This window comes from Anoplolepis gracilipes, chromosome 3 (assembly GCF_047496725.1).
Source record: "Anoplolepis gracilipes chromosome 3, ASM4749672v1, whole genome shotgun sequence".
NCBI lineage: Eukaryota > Metazoa > Arthropoda > Insecta > Hymenoptera > Formicidae > Anoplolepis > Anoplolepis gracilipes.
Genome location: NC_132972.1, coordinates 6308315 through 6327846, shown reverse-complemented (window position 1 = coordinate 6327846; position 19532 = coordinate 6308315). Strand labels below are relative to the sequence as shown.

Genomic DNA, 19532 nt, shown 5'->3' with positions numbered 1-19532 from the left:
ACTTGTATGATTAATTATTAATTGATAACTAATATGATCTTGATAAATTTTTAAAAGAACTTAGTAGGTACTTGTACGATTAGTTGAATTAATTATATTATGCGAGAAAGCTAACATTGCTTTATATAGAAATTCAATTATTGTTTTTGTCCGGCTATCGCCGTTGTTCTCATATATTTATATCGATCGGAAATGCATATCCGTAATTCGAAAGAAATATAACCGCAAATATTCTCTAACGGATTGTGTAACGAATTTGAGAGTATATCCGGGTCGACGATTCGACGTGGGTTTCTAGCGTATTATTTGCTGGGAGGCGGTAGAAAAGCTTTAAGCCCGATCTGGCGTCGAGCCAATTTTCCGCCGATGGTAACCCGTACACGTTTCGCGGGAAAAAGAGGAAACGGAGGTCGTGAATAACCCCATTGATGTGTAATCAGTACGTGAAAATGTCCTACGGCGCTTTAATAAACCAATACGCCAGTTGGTTAGATCGGGAAAAATTCGTTTCGGCCACTCTGATTCAGAGGCTTGATTTCAAGCTTTTAGCTGGCTGATAATATTATTCTGCGCGAATTCGCCATGAGAGCGTTTCAAGCGAATGAAAATGGATTACGATAATCACGGACGTTTTTTTTCACGATTGAGATAAAAATTTGTGTATCCAGACTTTGCAAGTGGAAAATAGCACATCCAGATATTTAACGTACAAACAGAACGGCAATAAAATTTCAGGCAAATCAGTTAACGAATGATTGTTGAATTATCGCGAAAGATCGACTATATCGAACAATTTTTTGAAATCTATCAATTTATATATAATAATATAAGTTTTTTTATATGAAAATTATTTAAAAATTCTATATAATATTGTATTTGTCTGTATTTGTAATATAATATTGCCTATTCTGTATTTGTTGTTAGTAGAAACTATTAATTTATTTTTTAATTACTCTCTTCTCCCCCCCCCCCCTACCCGATATCTCCAAATATTATATGGAATTAGTAAAGATTATTGTCGAGCGATTTGCAGGTTGTTTTTCTTGAATTGAATTTCATTATTTGTCATTAGTGATGCTAATCAGTTTTACATAAAAAAAAACTTGTAATAAAAAGACAAATGTTTATAGAATTATGGATCCTTATCACGACGAATCGTGATCCTGACTTGCCCAACAATTAGTCATCAGTATACTGCAGAGGTTTCTATAAGAATCCTCTTAAGACAAGGGGGATTTCGCGACACGTAACCACGAAGGGTTGGCTTAAGCTCGAGAAACATAATTAAAGTGCCTTCAAGTTTTCCATTTCGCATTAATTCCAGCTTTTATCAGCCGTTTTCCCGCCCTCGCTCGCCAAAATGCGTTTTAAATATCTCGGAAAAAGTTTTCCCGTTAGTCGGTGCATATACTAACTTCTTTGTTGATGAGCACGCGAGAATATCTTCAAGATTTTTGCAACTTGCCTATAATAAGAATTTATTTTTCAAGTTGGTTTATTTATCCCTATTTTGTGATTATTGTCGCCTCCCTTCCTCTTTTTACAAAGGACTCATTCAAACGTTATTATTCACGCATTGGTACTATTACTTACGATAACTCATAGCACCGAAATGTGTCACATAATTTATATAAAATTGTGTTAAATATTTTTATAAAGATTACTTTTAGGATTTAAAGATACGATTCTATTTCGATTTTTCATCTATTTTAAGCTGATGATAGATGTATCGCTATTTAGCTATTATGAGTTTCAAGCGATCATAAGTCTGTCGGTTTGAACCGAGTTAATCCAAATGGTAATTTTATAATACAATCTAGCGGAACGGTAATTTGAATAGTAATTTTGTTGTCTAAAGTGCACTATAGAATAGAACGCTAATTAGAAGTATGCGTGTGCGTTGAGTGGATTTGCAATTCGACACGCTTGTCTGCGCAGATGTTGCGCAAATGACAGTATGTATAATCTAAACTTGACATTTATAATGTGCTGCAAATAAAATAATCTACGTTGGGTAAAATGATATTGTAAGTATTATAAATACACGGTATCTTTACCACTTGATTCCTGATATCGCGAAGCAATTATTTTTTTATTTAGTGATCTTTATTAAAAGTTCAAAGACTTTATATTTCATTAACTTAATTTTATCTCTAAATTTTATTACAGATTTGAAGTAAATGTTTAATATTTTTAGAAATATTAGTTTGCAATGAAATAACATTATGCTTTTTTTTTAGATTTTTTAATTTTTCTAGATTTTTTTATTATTATTTAATTATTGTTAATTATTGTCTCTACGTCGCTTATATAGCTTAATTCTTTTATCTGACCATGCTTTTATCCAATCCAAATTCTCACATTTTATCTTTTACAATAAAGAAAATTAATATGATTTATAATTAATATATAGCGAAATTTTTCAATGTAATTAAATGTAAGTTATTTCATCAACATATCATGTTCGAAGAAAGTCGCATTTCTTAATCTAACTCTCGATTCTTGTATCTACGATCGCACGTTAACTCAAGGGGGCTGAAGAATCTTCGAGATTCCGCGTTGCCCTCTCTAAAAGCCATAGATACTCTGGGTAAAAGGTGCAGAGATAAAAAGGGGATTAAGACGCGGCGGGTTGTAGCTTTAGCCATCCTCTTATTCTTTCTACTTCCCATGCCCTCCTCCTTTCTCTCTCTCTCTCTCTCTCTCTCTCTCTCTCTCTCTCTCTCTCTCTCTCTCTCTCTCTCTCTCTCTCTCTCTCTCTCTCTCTCCCTCTCTCTCTCTCTCTCTCTCTCTCTCTCTCTCTCGTACTCTCCTCATTCTTCCGTGTAATTGTAAACTTACACTCGCGCACACCATAAATTTCTCGCGTCTTGGCTTACTTTTAAAATTTAGTATTCACGCGAACCGCCTATTCCCCTATCTGCTACCCTCTGCTCATTGTGTGCACAGGAAGAAAAGTCTAAAAAAGTTCCAGCAATTCTGCTCCGCCGTCGCTGGCACCCCGCGCGTACCTGATGTATTGATAAGAAAAAAACACGATTCACATCCGGTCTATTGTCTTGTGCATTCTTTTATTGCGTCGTACCACTTTTAATATCATTCACCATTTCTACAGTTTTGTATGAAAGCAACTTTTCAGTTATTTGCAATGCCATCTGCACACGTTCTTTATTATCTTTTTTTATCTCGCGTTATCAAAAAGTTATAATTTAATCATTGCTTAAATTTGTATTATACATTTGCTAGTATTTCTGTTTTCCTTTATCTCTTTATTTATTTTGTTCTTTTTTATTGCTGTTGAATTCTTTGAGTACACACATTATTATTTACTGTTTACATTATTGTTTAATGTTTATTGTTTGCTGTTGCATTATCGATATTTAGTATTTGTACTGACATGTGTATATAAAGTGAATTGGAACGAAAAATTATCTAAAGTTAAAAGAAACGTTATTTTTCATACGTTTTCTTTATTGGATTGTGAAATCGGATAAATTTTACGCGATAGAATATTGTATTTACGAATTTATAATATAATGTAAGACTCTGGTTTTTTTTTTATTTGAGTCAGCTTTTGAACACATGCTGCAAGCTATATTAAGTAAACTTTGCATTATCTATAAAATAATAATAATAACAAAACGAAGAATATAAAAAGATTAGCCATTAATTATGTTAATATTTAATAATAAATCACATTCTCATATAAAAATATAATGTGATATGAACAGATATGGAAAAATCTTGCAAAATCTAAAAGAGAAAATATAGGTAGCTTAAAAATAATTTGATATCGAGGTGTCGTATTACGAGGATTTGAATAAATAATCAAAACTTTGAAGAAAGCTCTGGGGAGACTTTTTTTTATATTTTTTGTGATAAGTTAGAAATCTAACTCCTCACAATGAAGGGATCCGTGAAACGTTACGAACACGTTACTTTCACTTTTCGCCCTCTTTTCGCACTTTCTTTTTTCCCATATCATATGTAGGGAAGGAGATTACCACCGCGAACATTATTTTCGCCTTCCTCTTATTCCTCTTTCTTACCTTTTTTTTGCTACTTCTTCTTTCGCTTCACAGATCTTACTTTTTGAAGAACTCGGTCTGTCTCATTTACCGGCAAGGCCAATCCGATGAAACGAGTCACTCTCCTTCTCGTAGAAACCCTCGCGCATTTTCTATTCGCTAAGAAAATGAGATCATGTTGAATGACGACGAGGGTGGCATAATTTTCGAGACTCCGCTTGTCCTTGTATAGGCCTCTAGAATAGCATGGAAATAAAATGTTTTATTTCTTTAATGATAAATTTATGCAAACTCGTGAACTATTTTTGCATCTCCCGTAGTCATTTCTTCGTAAAAAGTTATGCGATTTAATTTTCTTCCTTCACGGCTGTAAGCTATGATATTTTCGAAGGTACATATATTTTGAATTATTTTAGATATTTATAAAATATGATTTAATGTATTTTAGTTATAAAATGTACATAATTTACTTGGTAAAATAAAGAATAAATCTTTATGCACAGATGTATGTGCAGTTTTACGTAAAAAATAATAAAATTTATTATATATATTTTTATGTCAAATAATTTTTGAAGATATATAAATTTGATAAATTATATTACGTTATTATATTATATTTTATTACGGTTTCACGTATTATAGATTTGAATTATTTAATATTTTAATTTTTCTACGTGTTTCACAGCTGTGAATTCTATTAGAATTTTATTACGTTCGTACAGGATATTATTACAAATAACTTCTGAATGCAATGACATACTTTATTCGCTTCGTCAAGCGATTTGTTTTAATTTGAGACGTGACGTAAATACAAGACAACGATAAATGCGAGGACTATGGCAGCATTATACCGCCGCGTGATGCAACGCATAAATAAAGATTTATTCATAAATAAGAACGCGATGTAGTTTGCCGTGAGCAAACTTTGTTCGCGAGACATAATATAAAGTTTGCCGGTAAGCTTCGGCCGCCTATCTACGACAAGCTTCACCGCCGCTTTTTGATATCGGCGATGCCAAAAGAACCGGGCGGAATCGGAATAAATGTAAAGCGTGACTTCAAACTTGCAACCGCAACACAGACAGACGTGCAGAAATGTCATCTTCCGTATCGAACTACAGCCCCGTTGCCCGCCTACATAGATTTTTCCAGACTATAGAGGATTTCCCCAGAGGACAGGCGCGTAAATATCGAAAGTATGAAAAATGTACCGGACAATAGAAAAAAAAAAAAAAAAGTTTATGCTATAAATAAAGATTTGCTTATCTCATAAATAACACGGACGATCGCGGCGATACAAGGACTTCAAACTGCGGTATAAAGAGTTCGGGGGGATGGGGAGGGGGGGGGGGTACCTTAAATGTGTTTCACCAGCAACAGGCCATATTTTTTGATACGAAATCCCTCCTCGTATATGCCTTTGAAAGTTTTCGTCGAATTTTCGCCGAATATAAATGTGACGGGGATCTTAGTGAATTTTTCTTTATGCCAGTGAAAAGTTATATACAATATACATATGTATTATATATAACCAATATTAGATTTTCTCTATAAAACAAAAGAAGATTGTTGTGAACAAGAAAAGCGTAAACTAATTAATTTATCGCGAATATAGAATTTTCCATGGCTTTACTTTCAATCAAATATTATTCTGTCAGTGTATTTTATAGCTGTAAAAGACGCGAATATAAACTATAGAAATATCATGTTTATTTCACAGAATACAAAATCTTTTGCCAACAATTTTTTTTCTCCATAAACAAAAAGATTTATATATATATATATATATATATAAATATATATTCTCTATAAATAAATATGAATATATCTATAACATCCATCCAGAACACGGATGGTAACAGATTGTCTTGTGCGACGTTGGTCTACCTCCGATGCGGATTCGAAAGGTTCATCGTAAATTCTGTTTGAATAAATGGAAAGCCCCATTTAGAATTTCGACGAGCTCAGATGGGCCAATAGAACGTTACTTCCGGATGGAACTTTCCAACTATACCCACCGCCACTCGGTACTTCCTGCGACGCGGCAGATTCTCTCGAGCAGCGAGAAAATACCACCTCGAGAAGATACCCCTCGACTGTGGCAAAGGGGACGATCTAACCCAACTTAGCTACCGTGCGGCTGTATCATAGCAATAAACATTCTCCCGCAGCGCGCGAGGGTGCGAAGAAACGCGAGGAAACGCAATTGCTCCTTCAGCACTGCTCCTTTATTTCGGTACTCTTCTCCTCTCCTTTCGCGGACGGTAGTTGACCCGTTGAGTTTTTTTCACGAGTAACTTTCCGTTATCATATAACTAAAATTATCACCGTCGAGACGGAGTTTTTACGGGAATTATCTTACGTAAATTCTTCTTGTCTAATGTTTCACGTAGATAACGTGTTCGTTCTCTCTGATTAAAATACCAGCAAAAAGTATAATATTATATTCTTATATTAATAATAATAATACCACTATAAATTTAATTGCGTAGGATATTTTAATTATATAACAATGACATTTTCTAAATTAAAAATAATATTAAAAAACACAATGATATTTAATATTGAATTTAATGGGATAACATAAAGAATTTGAATAGCTAATATTATGAAATGATGCGCGAGTTATGTGATTAGAAGGCGATTGAGACACACCATCATTAGTGTTAATAGATAGATACTGGAAACTGCGCTCGTGCGCGTAGAATTCGATAATTATTCACCTTTTAGTAACGAACAAAAACTGATATAAGGATAAGGAGTTTCTGAATGCAACAAAGTTGGTAACATCGTGCAGTTGCAGGTACTTTAGTGCTTCCGTTTTTGTACAAGCCGGATGCGCTGGATATGTTTGCGAAGTTCGAAGTACGGAAAAAGCCTTTCTAGCGCGCTCTACGGAGAAACGTTCTAGGACTGCTCCTTTTTGGCTTTCCGAACGTCATCTTCCGCAGCCAATCGACTTAAACTGTAATAACTTAGTACTTCGCACCGGTCTTAAATAGGATTTCCGGTGATGAGACGAAAACAACAAGCAGGGCTTTGATACCATGGCAGCCAGCAGTTGCGGTGACTCTATATTAACAGAGTCTATAATCTATCGTGAAATATCTTTTATGTTCAAATCATATTAAGCAGAATAATTAATTGAAAACTTCAAACATTTTAATTTTAATATATTTAATTTTAAAATATTTTTAAAAAATTTTTATTTTTAATAATAAAAAATATTTGATACGCGAAAAGAGAATATTTTACGTAACGTTTAAAGGGAATATTTTACGTACCGTTTACCCTTGATTTGAAATTAACAAAAGGTATTTGATTCATCAATAAACAATTCAAAATTCTGCCAAATCTCTCGATACGCTATAAATTTATAATTTAGCGAGTAAAACGACTAAAATTTGTGAATCCCATAAAAGTATGGGGAAATGTATATTTTACAATAATCGCGAATCAATATAAAAATTGTAGACGACTATTTCTCGTCGACATCAAAGCACCCGCATAAGGTGTGTATATCGATTTCAATATCCGATTCGTATGTTTATAATCTTTGGCACGATTCCTCGCAAACTGCGTAAAAGCGATTTGCCCATGAAAGAGTCTCGGTTCGGTATAACTTTCACGTTTATGAAGTTGGAGATACGGAAAGTTTTCCTTGCGCCGCGAGAAGAAGCGCGATCCCGTTGTCAGAACTTCGTGGGGGAGCTTTTGTCTTCCGACAAAGTACTTTCGATGGCAATTCGGATTTTCATATCCTTCGTACACAACATATTTTTATACGCGAAGTGAGAACATTGGGCTCAGTACCCTGCGAATGATTTGTGGAAAGAATTAAAATTTTTCGATTCGATGACAAACCTGGCTTACATTAAAGTATGAGTTTTTCGAAAACATTAACATTATGGGATGCTTTAATTTCTATGTCTTATATTTATTATCTTTTGTCTAATATTATACAATATATGTATAAAGCATTTATTTAAATATATCTCCTTCATTCTATATTATTATAAACATTATAATTTCTCTACTTCTTTCTTTTTTTTTTCGTTTGTTTGTTTTATTGTTTTTATAATTTTTAAACTATTATATAATAAAAAATAAGAGAATGAAGAATTAATAATTTTATAAAAATATGAGTTAATATATTTTTTCACAGTTCTTCAGGTACAGAGTAGATTTTTACTTTGTTCAACGTAAAAGCACAGAATTATTATTCTATCTTCATGTAAAATATCTGGATTCCATCTCAAAAACGAGAAAAAGCAGAGAAAGTTTTCGCAAAGCAAAAGAATTGGGAACTCTTGTCTTTCTACGATCTACATCGATGTACGAATTTTCCTATGGAGTGAATTTTCACATTTCAAAGAAAATACGTTAGAACAATTCAATATTCTCCAAGTTGGAGAACGCGCGAGCGGTGACTGTAAGAGCTTTCAATATATACATTTCAACGCTCGAGTTCTTTCCCAAATATTCTTTTACATCGATCGCGCATACACATGACATATCTTCTGACAATCTCAAATAAAAGAAAATTAATCGGTCGAGAAGAACATTATTTACGAAATATATTTATCGAGAGGGCAATCACTAAGAGAATTGTAGTTTAAATCTTAGTTTGAGTTTAAAATTAAGATCTTAGTTTAAAAAAATGGCACATTACATTAAAAAATGCCATTAATAATCAATGCTTATTGTTAATGTTGAAGTACACAATTTTATTCAGCGGTTTATTCATCGTTTATAGAATGAGATATAATCTTGAATCCTTCAAATCTCATGCTTGAGATTGTCTCAAGTGCCTTACGTTTGCTTAGAATGAGAGAAAAAATAATTTACCCATAACTATCACCCATCTGCCGTATGTATATTTGCTATTCCATTGAGAACAATGCTTCTGTTTGCTTCAAAATTCCACGAAGAAGGTTTACTCACATACACGTATTGCGGAAATGCACTCAGTTACCATCGTGTGTACGAATTTAAATAATTTATGCGATTTTATATTACAATTTCAAAGCTTACTTTTGTATATATTGCTTTTATATATTTCTTTTCGATGAAAAAAACGCACTGATAATTTCCGGATTGTCTCAAAAAAATCACTAGCAAAATATTTTATTTTTAATATATTTAATATTTAATATTTGTTTTATCCTTATTATGCAAAACATAATAGCGTATTAGCGGAAAAATATATCCGATATTTTATCTAACATCGCTCGCGTGTTTATTCGCTTTTCGCAGCTGTAACAAGAATCTAGAAACGTTATCCTGGAACTTGTTCGTACGTCTGCTCCTGGAATTAGCTCAAGATACGTACGCAATATAAAGATACTTTCCTTATTTGAAAAATACACGTACCAGAAATGTGTACTTGAAAAGAAATATAAAAATTCACCACAGACGATTCTTAATCATATTTTTTTATTGATTATGAAATTAATGGAAAGGAAAAGGAGGAAAGATGCGCGTTAATAACATTATGCGTCTGCTATATTAGATCAAACGTGCGCTCTCGATATAATTCGTTTGTCTAAAAAATTTGTAGTTTATTAATGTTATTATTTTTCAATCGATGGAGGATACTATACCTACCTAATTTACTTAATCGCATTCAATTGCCATATTATGTTCCCGAATATTGAAGAAATAATTAATATAAGAAATTTGATAAGTGCTTGAGAGATTTGCATACCTGGCGAATGACGTATCATTTTCTCTACATTTTTTTCGCATTTTTTTCTAATCGTATAATACATTCACAAAGATACATGAGAGCTGGAAGAATAGGAAAATTCTATTGTTGGAAATGGAATATTAAATACACACACACACACACACACACACACATACGTACTTATTTCGGTTACGTCATAGTTGTTGGAATTTTAAATTAATAGAATTAATATACGATCGAATGATGCAAACGTGAAAGCAATTGCGTGCACGTGATCGTCGACATTTTGCTACAAAAGCCTTGCCGATTGGCGTGTGAACCTTTGACGTCGCGTTTCCGTTAGTTGTCAAATGGCAACTGCGTTGCGAGCAGTTGAATTTCAGTAGTGTCGGACGCAGAAGTATCGGACGCAATCGTCGTTATTACGCGAAGATTACGTACTTCGGAAATGATAGCGATCTCTGTTTAATCGACCCGTAAATCGCAATCGGAATTATGTGACGGACGCTTTAATGAATCGCGTGTGCTCTCCTTTAATACACTCGCGCGTATTCGCTAGTCGTCAAACGGTCGTGATGATATCCTGGACGGAGAGTTGGACGGATATCAGAGTGCCGAGGAAAATATCGAATGATCATCGTGATCACATCGAGAGCAAGTAAATCTCGCGAATGATAATGATCGAAATTTAATCGTCGTGCATTAATTACGGGGACTTGGTTTTTCTTCGGCAAATGTCTTAACTGTTGAATCCTTCATATGCCTAATTATATATTGAAAACGACAAAAAGATTGTGGAATAATTTTTTTATTAATCATGCACCGAATATAAATATTTACTATTTCATTGATCTTATTTGTTTTAAAATTCCATGAAAAAAAATCGCATACACATGCATAGCGGACATACAGAGCGAATCGCTAAAACGCAATTGTTTATGAACGCGCCCACAAATTCACACGATATCCGATTTAACCCTTGTAAGTCCAAAAATAAATTTTAAATATTTTTTTATTGATTAAGGCCTTTGGGATATTCTATTGTTAAAATATCGATAGAGGATCAAAATCATGATCCATATATGACGGATTTAAAGATTAATATTACACTTTCAAAGCGCGTTATTTATTTTTACATATGCATTTATATTCGTATATATTCAATTTCGACGCGAAAAATACGGTGATTTCCGGATCATCGTGAAAAAAATAGCTAGTAATATTTCATTTTCGACGTATGTATTTAATATTTAATATTCGTCATATATATATTTAACATTTAATATTTGAGAATACGACTTACTATATACGCTTTATCGATTCATAAATAATTATTAATTACTATTATATTAGAGGAGAAGAATATGCGTAATCCGATATTTTCTTTATTACAATACTTCACTTTCAATAGTTGAGAACAAATATTTTATTTTGAATTAACTCGACGAGAATACACAGTACGTATAGTATATGTTATTATTTATTTGAAAAACACGCGTATCGCGAAGCAACGGAAAAAACACGGGAATCCCGAAATTGATGGGTGGCGGAGGGAAAGAAACAAAGCGCGTGTTGGTCGTGACCTCCGCATGAGTAGTCGAGTTTCGAGCGTGTTGGAATAAAGTATCGGGCGATCATGGTGATTGAGAGGTTTAGTCTTACGAATGATAAGATCGATATTTAACCGGTGCATGAATCACAGTTAGCTTCGTTAAACCTTAGCGTGTCAGTCTCTTATACGTATGTCTCTCCATTAGTCATCGAACGGCAATCGTTGCGTATTACGATTACGTAAACACGAATAGAAACTATTAGCGACGCATTTATGTTGATCGTCGAATACAAATGTGTGTAATAGGTACGCGAATTTTGGGAACACCGGGAAAAAGTATTGAGCGAAAAATGCACCGTGTTCCAACGCAAATGTCGCGATAGGTAGTGAATAATGCGACACAACGTTCCGTGATACAACGAGTAAAATATAATGATTGGAAAATACAAGAATAAATCGCTTTAATGGATCGACTGTCGTGAAGGATGTCGAATAAATGTATCGGGCGATTGTTGTGGTTACGCGAATGCAAATGTTGAAAATATATAATCGACATTCGATCGAAATTACATTGATAAAGTATAAGTGTACGTGTGTATTGCGAGTGTGTGGTTTTTTTTTTTTTTATGTTAATGATTAATGTCTGAATAAATAATCGGAAGTATCGGGAAAAGTATTGCGGCAGGTCGAATTTTAAATATCGCGAAATTACCGTGAGTGATATTAGTAATCGATACTCGTTATCAGTCGACTGATTTAGTTACTTGTACGATCGATCATCGATTATTGATAGTCAAAGCTTCGGACAGGATCAGACAATGAGAAGAAAACAGAGATAATGACTGGTGAGTTTATAATTATAATGATAATTAGATTTTATAATCCACATGTTAATAGAGGTACGATTATGTATAATAATATAAAAATCCTGTTCCTTTATGAATATATTACTGAAAAATATGTAATAATATGTAACAAAAATCCGTCAAAATGAGATGTGTATTATGATTTTTCATACATATTTTACATTACGTTATTTACATGATAATGATAATAATTAAAAATTATTAACTTATACCGACGCATTAAATTTTATATTGTAAAAGATGCATACAATTTACTTTTATATTTTATAAAAAAATTCTAATTAAAAATAGAATTATTATTATATATCAAATATTGACACAAGTATGGTCACGGATCAATCCGATTCTATTAATAGTAATATAGTAAATATTAATTTACTGCCAATATTATTCATTTTATTTATGCTTATAATTAATTTTATCCGAAAACTTTAATTACGCTCGAATTTGTTTTTTGAACAATCCGCTCGACTTTGGTCATCAAAGATCAGCTTGGTTTAACTTCTGCATGATTACAGGCCTCGTTATGTTTATGGTTCCCAGTGCGTCGAGTTAGTTGGAATTAGGGAATTTACAAAGCAATTGCTATTATCGCTGGCTGCGTGCTGGCTTTACCGCACTGAAATAATTATACTTCGATGAATATCGCGGAACGTCGTGGCCGAATCGCTCGCGAAGTTTGTGGACGTTAATAGTCAAGCTCGTCCTATTTATCGTAGTTGTTTGTCAGTATTTATGGCGCTTTGCTCCACCGATTTTTCCAGAGGAAAATAATTTATTACGCGGAAACGTCGAGCCGCCCTTTCTCCCGCTTTTTCGCCCTACTGCTGTGATTTCTCGAGTCTCTGTGTTTTCACTCTGCGCTATCACTATGACATATTGGCACGTTTTCGTTTAAAAAATTACTTGCACATTATAATTTTAAATCCTCGATACTTTGAAATGTCGAGTGAGAAAATAAATAGAAATTTGATCTATGTGAATGTGAAATATTCTACTTTAAGTAAGTTTTCAACACAGAAAATGATTATTTCTAGAAGCAATCATTTTATTTGTCATCGATCATAAAAATATAGTATTTTGCACAAAAATAACTCAATTTTAGAAAAAAATAACTATTTCAAGATAAAAAATTGTTGATATATTTTAATTCAAAATTGTTTGTAAATATTCGATTTTTTTTAGCTATTTTTTTTTGTAAATGTACGTTTAAAAGTTATATATTTACATATTGACAAAAAAACGCAACTTTATCAATTTTCAAGATACTTTAAATCTGCTCTCGTCATATTTTTTAGAATTATTTGTAGTTTACAATTTATAGTTGTTTACAGTGTTTTTTTCGTTTTTAATTAAATTTAAAAGTTACAGTATATTACAATTGCCTAACATGTCTATAATTATTAAATACGATTCAATTAAAAGTGAAAAAATTACTACATACAACTACAAACAAATTATTATTCTTACAAAAAAAAAATTATTTTTTGTATTGAAAAATTAATTTATTAAAAATAGATGCTCTCAAAATTTATAGATAGATATAAAGGATATTTACTAGTTTTTGATGTATTTATTATTAATATAAAATTAGACTTTTGTTTAATATTATAAATTACACACTTGATGTTTATGTCACAAATTTTTTTCTACACTCTGCACTGATGTGAATATAAATTATTTAAGTTATTACATTAAAAACTTGTGTAATTTAAAAAAAAATTTTGCAATATTTGCATTTTTTAAGTTATCAATGTGTGATAATTTAGATAATTTACGTTATATTAATGTGAAGTGTAGGAAAAAAATTTGCGACATAAACATGAGTGTAATTCGTAATATTAATCAATTGTTTAATTTTAGATTTACAATATACATCATCACACTTGTAATACATTATTTCAATATAATATATGTTTACTCTATTTTATATTAGAATATACAAGGTGTAACTGAAAAAACATATATGACATTCTATGGCCAATTTGGGGATGATTCAACAAAGTGTTGAGGTATCAATAATTTTCGTTATAATATATATTAAAAAATTTTTTTTTAGCAAATTAAACTTTGAAAAGTTAAAAGATTTAACACAATTAAATTTTTCAGTTATTTCAGATAAAGTTTATTTTAATAAAATTTAAGGTTCAGTTACAAAGATGATAAAAATTGAAAGTTAGCAAAAAATGACTCCCTCGACATTTTCACCGAGGAAAAAACGTCTCCAAATTGGCCAGAGAATTTGCCATATATGTTTTCTCAGTTACCCTATATATATATATATATATATATATCTTCTTTTTTAGAAAATATAAATAAATAAAGCACAAATAAAATTTGCATTACGTAATGATCGAAATGCGTGCGCGGTGTCATGACGAATATGTGAGAGAGCCAAAGTGAGCGTGCCAGTAAAGTTGCGCTAATCGAAAAGTCATCGTATCTGGCTGCGGAATGAAATTCGCATTTCTCGCATGCACAACAGACATCGCGCGAGTAAAGGCATCGTGTCGAGCTGTCCCGCGCAACTTTCGTGTCTCGTTCGTATTCGACGTTGCACGACACAAAAATTTGCAAGTAAATGAACGGGACCTTAAGTCCATCTCTCTCTTTCTCTCTCTCTCTCTCTCTCTCTCTCTCTCTCTCTCTCTCTCTCTCTCTTTCTCTCGCTCTCTTCGAACCGCTGCTTATACCGACTCGAGTTTGTGCCAAGTAACAAAGACAGAGCTTTAAACAAAGAAGCGAGAGAGAGAGAGAGAGAGAGAGAGAGAGAGAGGGAAACGGTGAAATCTCCTGTCACTGCATTAATTAATCGTCTAAACTTTTAAGTAAATCGTCGTGCGGCATCCCTCGTTTCTCTTCTCTTGCCTTTGTCTTCGCCATTCTGCACGTCACCGACCGGCATCATCGGACTATTTATTATTCGAACCGCGACGAATGTTTCCAAAACATAAATTTCTACCGACGTGGAGCAACTTTCGAAAAGCTCGTGACCAGTGGCAACGATAAATCCCGCGATTCCAGAATGCAGAGAGATAGGATTAAACTGAGGGAGGATGAGATTAGAAGGATAAGAAAGTATGGCTAGCATTTTGATAACGTATTGGATAGAAATCTGGAAAATTTGATTAGTTTAAATTCTGCTATATATTACTATTTCATTTGGACACGAGACGTATGGCCGGAAAATATAATTATTACAAATTAGTTGAGCTATATTAATTAAATTAATTAGATTTGATTGATTAAATTAGATTGAAATAGTATGTTAAAAGTTTGAATTATAGATATTCTTACAGAAAATATTATAAATATATCTTTTACGTAAGATCACATTTTTTGTTATTCATAATATTAACTCTGCTTACTTGCTAAAGGAAGAAAAATTTGCGAAAGCATCTATTCAGGGTGAAGTATAGCTTGATAGCAATGTAAAAACATGTCGACTGTCGTTCTCTTTTAAATCCACGAGACGATCCTATTCTCAGTGATGTAAGAAACAGCGGGAAGGACATTAATTTCCGGTCTCTCGTTCGCAAGGAGAGCCTCGTTTTTACGGTCAGCTTTATGCCGCACCACTCAAATAAGCTGAAAATTATGTGCTATGTAAGTGGAGAATGGGGAACTTTTCCCGAAGCAGTTCGTAAGTAAAGCTGAAAAGATATCGCAGTAATTTTATGCCGTAATGTAAAATCAGGCCGATAAAGATAATGGAGAAGTCTATTGTATACAGAGGGAAACTGTATACAGAGAGAATATTTCTGAGAAAAAGATCGTCTATTTTTTTCGTCAAAATTTATATTTGACTGAAAAGAGTCTTTTTTAATATCTGAATATATATATATTTTTTTTTTAAGTTTCCCTTTCTCATATATTTCGCGATATCTATCTTATTTATTTTACTTAATTATCGGAGTTATCGATATTTCTGTAGTGTTGGCAGTATAATGTAATTAAATCAATGCATTAGTTACATGCGCATTCCCAGGGCCAATGATATTAATTGTGTAGGCAAGTAGAGAGAAAGTGTTTACGTGCGCGTTGTTCGGTATATAATTCAGCATACGATCAAGAGAGCGTAAAGGGTTCGGGCTAAATATCTTTGAACATACGAACAGTTTCCAAACTATTAACTCGCGAATAATAGATATTGTTCCACTTATAGTTATCGCGCGCCACGTAGGAGTTATCGACTCCCTTGACGACTGTAATCGCAGAAGTAGTTTCAAGGATCCGTTTTCAGCGGTCGACACTAATAGTAACGCGATATTGAGTTTCCGTTGTATTTACGAGTACCGGTCTTTGCCGAGAGGTAACATAGGTATTCCTGAGTCGTTAGGTTACCGCGCGACCGCGATTCTACAGTGCAGTATTACACTCTACTTATATCGCGAGCGTGCCAAGTGAGCTTTGCGAATGGTGGTTTTGGATTAATTAGTTTTGGTTTGCTTTGGATCATATTGCTGTTACTTCGTATAAGCGCGATTAATTTGCTAGTAGTAATTTAACTTCTGTTAATCTAGTACTCGAAGTTAGTACTCTATCTATAAAGGAATTTTAATGTACATAATTGGTAAAATTTCTTTTTTTACCTAAAAGGATTTTAGAATTTCAAATTCCGAAAAATATTCTATCAATTAAACATAAAAAAATAAAAATTTGAATGTGAAGGTTAATATATTTTTCACGTATCAATTTTAACATTCTCATATTATACTAAAATTGATGATAGCTTTTGCGATCAGGATCGGTTTTTTGACGGATGAAATATCACTCGAAAAAAATGTTGTAATAAATGGAAATTATTTTAAGATATTATGTGAAGGTCATATTTTAACGAATTAAATTTTAGACAGTCCCTCGGAAAAATTTGGGACGAAACTTTTATAATTTTATGCGCCGCAGAAAACACATTTAATGACATTTAAAAGAGTAACATAAATATATACAAAATACATATATCAGGATAGACACGTAAATTATAAATAATAACGATATATTATAACGAAATTTATTTTATAATTTTGACTTTTGTCGTAAATTCTAGATTTTCTAAGACGGTCTCATAATCCATATACTCATAATCCACAGCATGTACATATATTTATCTTTATTAACGATCAAATATAGCTTGCTTATTTTTTTTATAATTTTCATATCAAAATAGTTGATTGTGTTACATTTGTTGTAAAATCGTTTCATGTACCTACCGTTCGAATCAATACACCTGAATAAATATTCATCGTCAATGCATTTCTCCCCGGTAATCTATTGAGCTAATATTTTTATTTGTATACGCATCGTATACATATTAATCCGGATTGTAATGCGATCGTGTTTATTATTAATATAGTATATATATATATATATATGCAGTGCATGTGTTATAATATCGTGATTGTCAAAATCAATAATATTTGTTGTGTTAACTTGGAGTTAATGGATGTAATAATAGATCGAGAGAGCAAGTTATTTAAATCATCTGTCCACAAGTTGTTATTTGTTGTTTGGCATAGTGGTAAGTTAACATTAATATCATAACTGTTGTCTTATCGATCGGTTTATATAAAATATCTGTATCTTCTTTTCTTCATAAGTACCTTTTACCCTGATGTCTATTAGAACTTGATTATTCAGTGCGGTCTTTTAATAATGCTTTTTAACGATGACATGATTTATCTTTCAATGATCGTCTCGATCATTACTGTACCGCCGTCTCATTAATTTCTCAAAGTTTAATCATAAATCTGTATAAAAGAAGGAGAAGAGATCTCGGGGGAAATATAAAGATGAAAAAGAACGACTAATTGACCATTTGATTTATGGCAATTATGAACAGTTATGATTATTATTTTTTTATGTTATAAAAAGTTAATATAGTGAGTGAAGATAACATCCCTCGAATATACTTTAGTATTTGTAACGATATATTTGTGATAAATTTCTATTTAAATTATTTTATGTTAATATGATATATATTAATATATTTTTGTTATACGTTTGAAAAGGGACCTGGAATGGAATATGTATATTAAAATACTCTACACACATGAAATTATAAATAAGATTCTATATAGAATTCTGTCGAGATTTATAAATCGTCTAAAGTGGGCTTTAGAAATTTTGAGTCTGTTCAGATGATGCAAGGAAAAGTAAAATATGTTAACAAAAGTGATGTTAGAATGCATCTTGCATAGTCAATTTTTGTCATGTATAAATGTACGTAGTTCTCGTATACGATGGAGAGCTGGTTAACTTTTGGAACGTTTCTCGAGCAATTTTTAATAGGTACGTTTTTTTTTTTTTTTTTTTTTTTTTTTTTTTAAAATATTATTGTATAAAGAAAGATAAAAACGTAGATCTAAAAGAGTACAAGGAGAAATAAATGTAGATGAGCAAATAAAAATAAAACAGCTCGCGGTGCATTTGATTCAGTGCCTCGTCCGTTAAGGCGATGACAAGCCAGCCCGCACAATAGGCTTCACGTTCACGTTCACGTTCACGTTCACGTTCGCGTCTTCGGTTCTCTACTTTTCAGTCTACTCCATCTTCTTCCAGCATCATCTTGTAATACCATGCGCATTCCGATTCTCTCGCCGTTACTAAAACCAGGTGTCGAGAGGGAAGTTTCCCTCCCCCCTCCCCCCACCCTCCCCTCTCGTCCTCGATGGTTCTCACTTATTCGATAGTTCTCCAGGTATAATGGCATCGCGATCATTCGGAACATAATTCAGCCCCAATGATCGTCTCGATCGTTAATGTCTCGCTCTCGCGGTCTCGTTAATTCTCCGGCTTGAGCCTTTATACGGCGCGTGTAGATGCGAAGGGGGAGGGGGCGGGAACGGAGGGGGGAAGGGTGACGGTAGAATTGCGGCGTGTGCGGAGGCGCCGTCCGTGTGGATGGGAGGATGGGGTCGGGGGAGGGCATCAGAGAGAGAGATAGTCACTATCAATTTTCCTCTAATGGGAGTGCAGCGCCGTAACGAGGTCGTACGAGAGAACCGGGGGTACAGTGTCGCGAGCGATCGCACACTCGCGGTAACGAACTCACGACATATTGCGTCACCGACATTAATGACGTAACGAGAGAATTGACGATGCCACGCTGCCTCTCAGACACTCTAGCTTGGAAATTTTCCGAAAATTTGAGTCTCCTCAAAGATCCTCTCTCTCTCTCTCTCTCTCTCTCTCTCTCTCTCTCTCTCTCTCTTTTTTTTTTTTTTTTTTTCTCTCTTTCGCTTTTTGGTGACGTTTTCGATGGAAAATTCAGAAGCCGGATAATGATTTTCTGTAGAATTATATGCGTTTATGTACGATATATTTCGTGCTATGTAACACTGCAACTTGTATCCAACTTTTCTTATTAGATCTGTCGAGCGCGGAGTTGACGAAACCTC

General features: G+C 33.1%; 1 protein-coding gene across 8 annotated transcripts in view; it reads left to right on the top strand.

Moving 5' to 3' along the window:
• The window catches only part of Rho-6 (serine protease rhomboid 6), a 168042-nt gene that overhangs the window by 56131 nt on the left and 92379 nt on the right, over nt 1-19532 (top strand). For 2 of the 8 annotated variants that reach the window (XM_072887765.1, XM_072887764.1), the window contains exon 1: nt 8012-12114. The exons of the other annotated variants lie outside the window; for them this stretch is intronic. In XM_072887765.1, the coding sequence (XP_072743866.1) occupies nt 12108-12114 (7 nt within the window). In that variant the 5' untranslated portion in view covers nt 8012-12107. Of the gene's footprint in view, nt 1-8011; nt 12115-19532 lie in introns of those variants that run through there. 8 annotated transcript variants of the gene reach the window in all.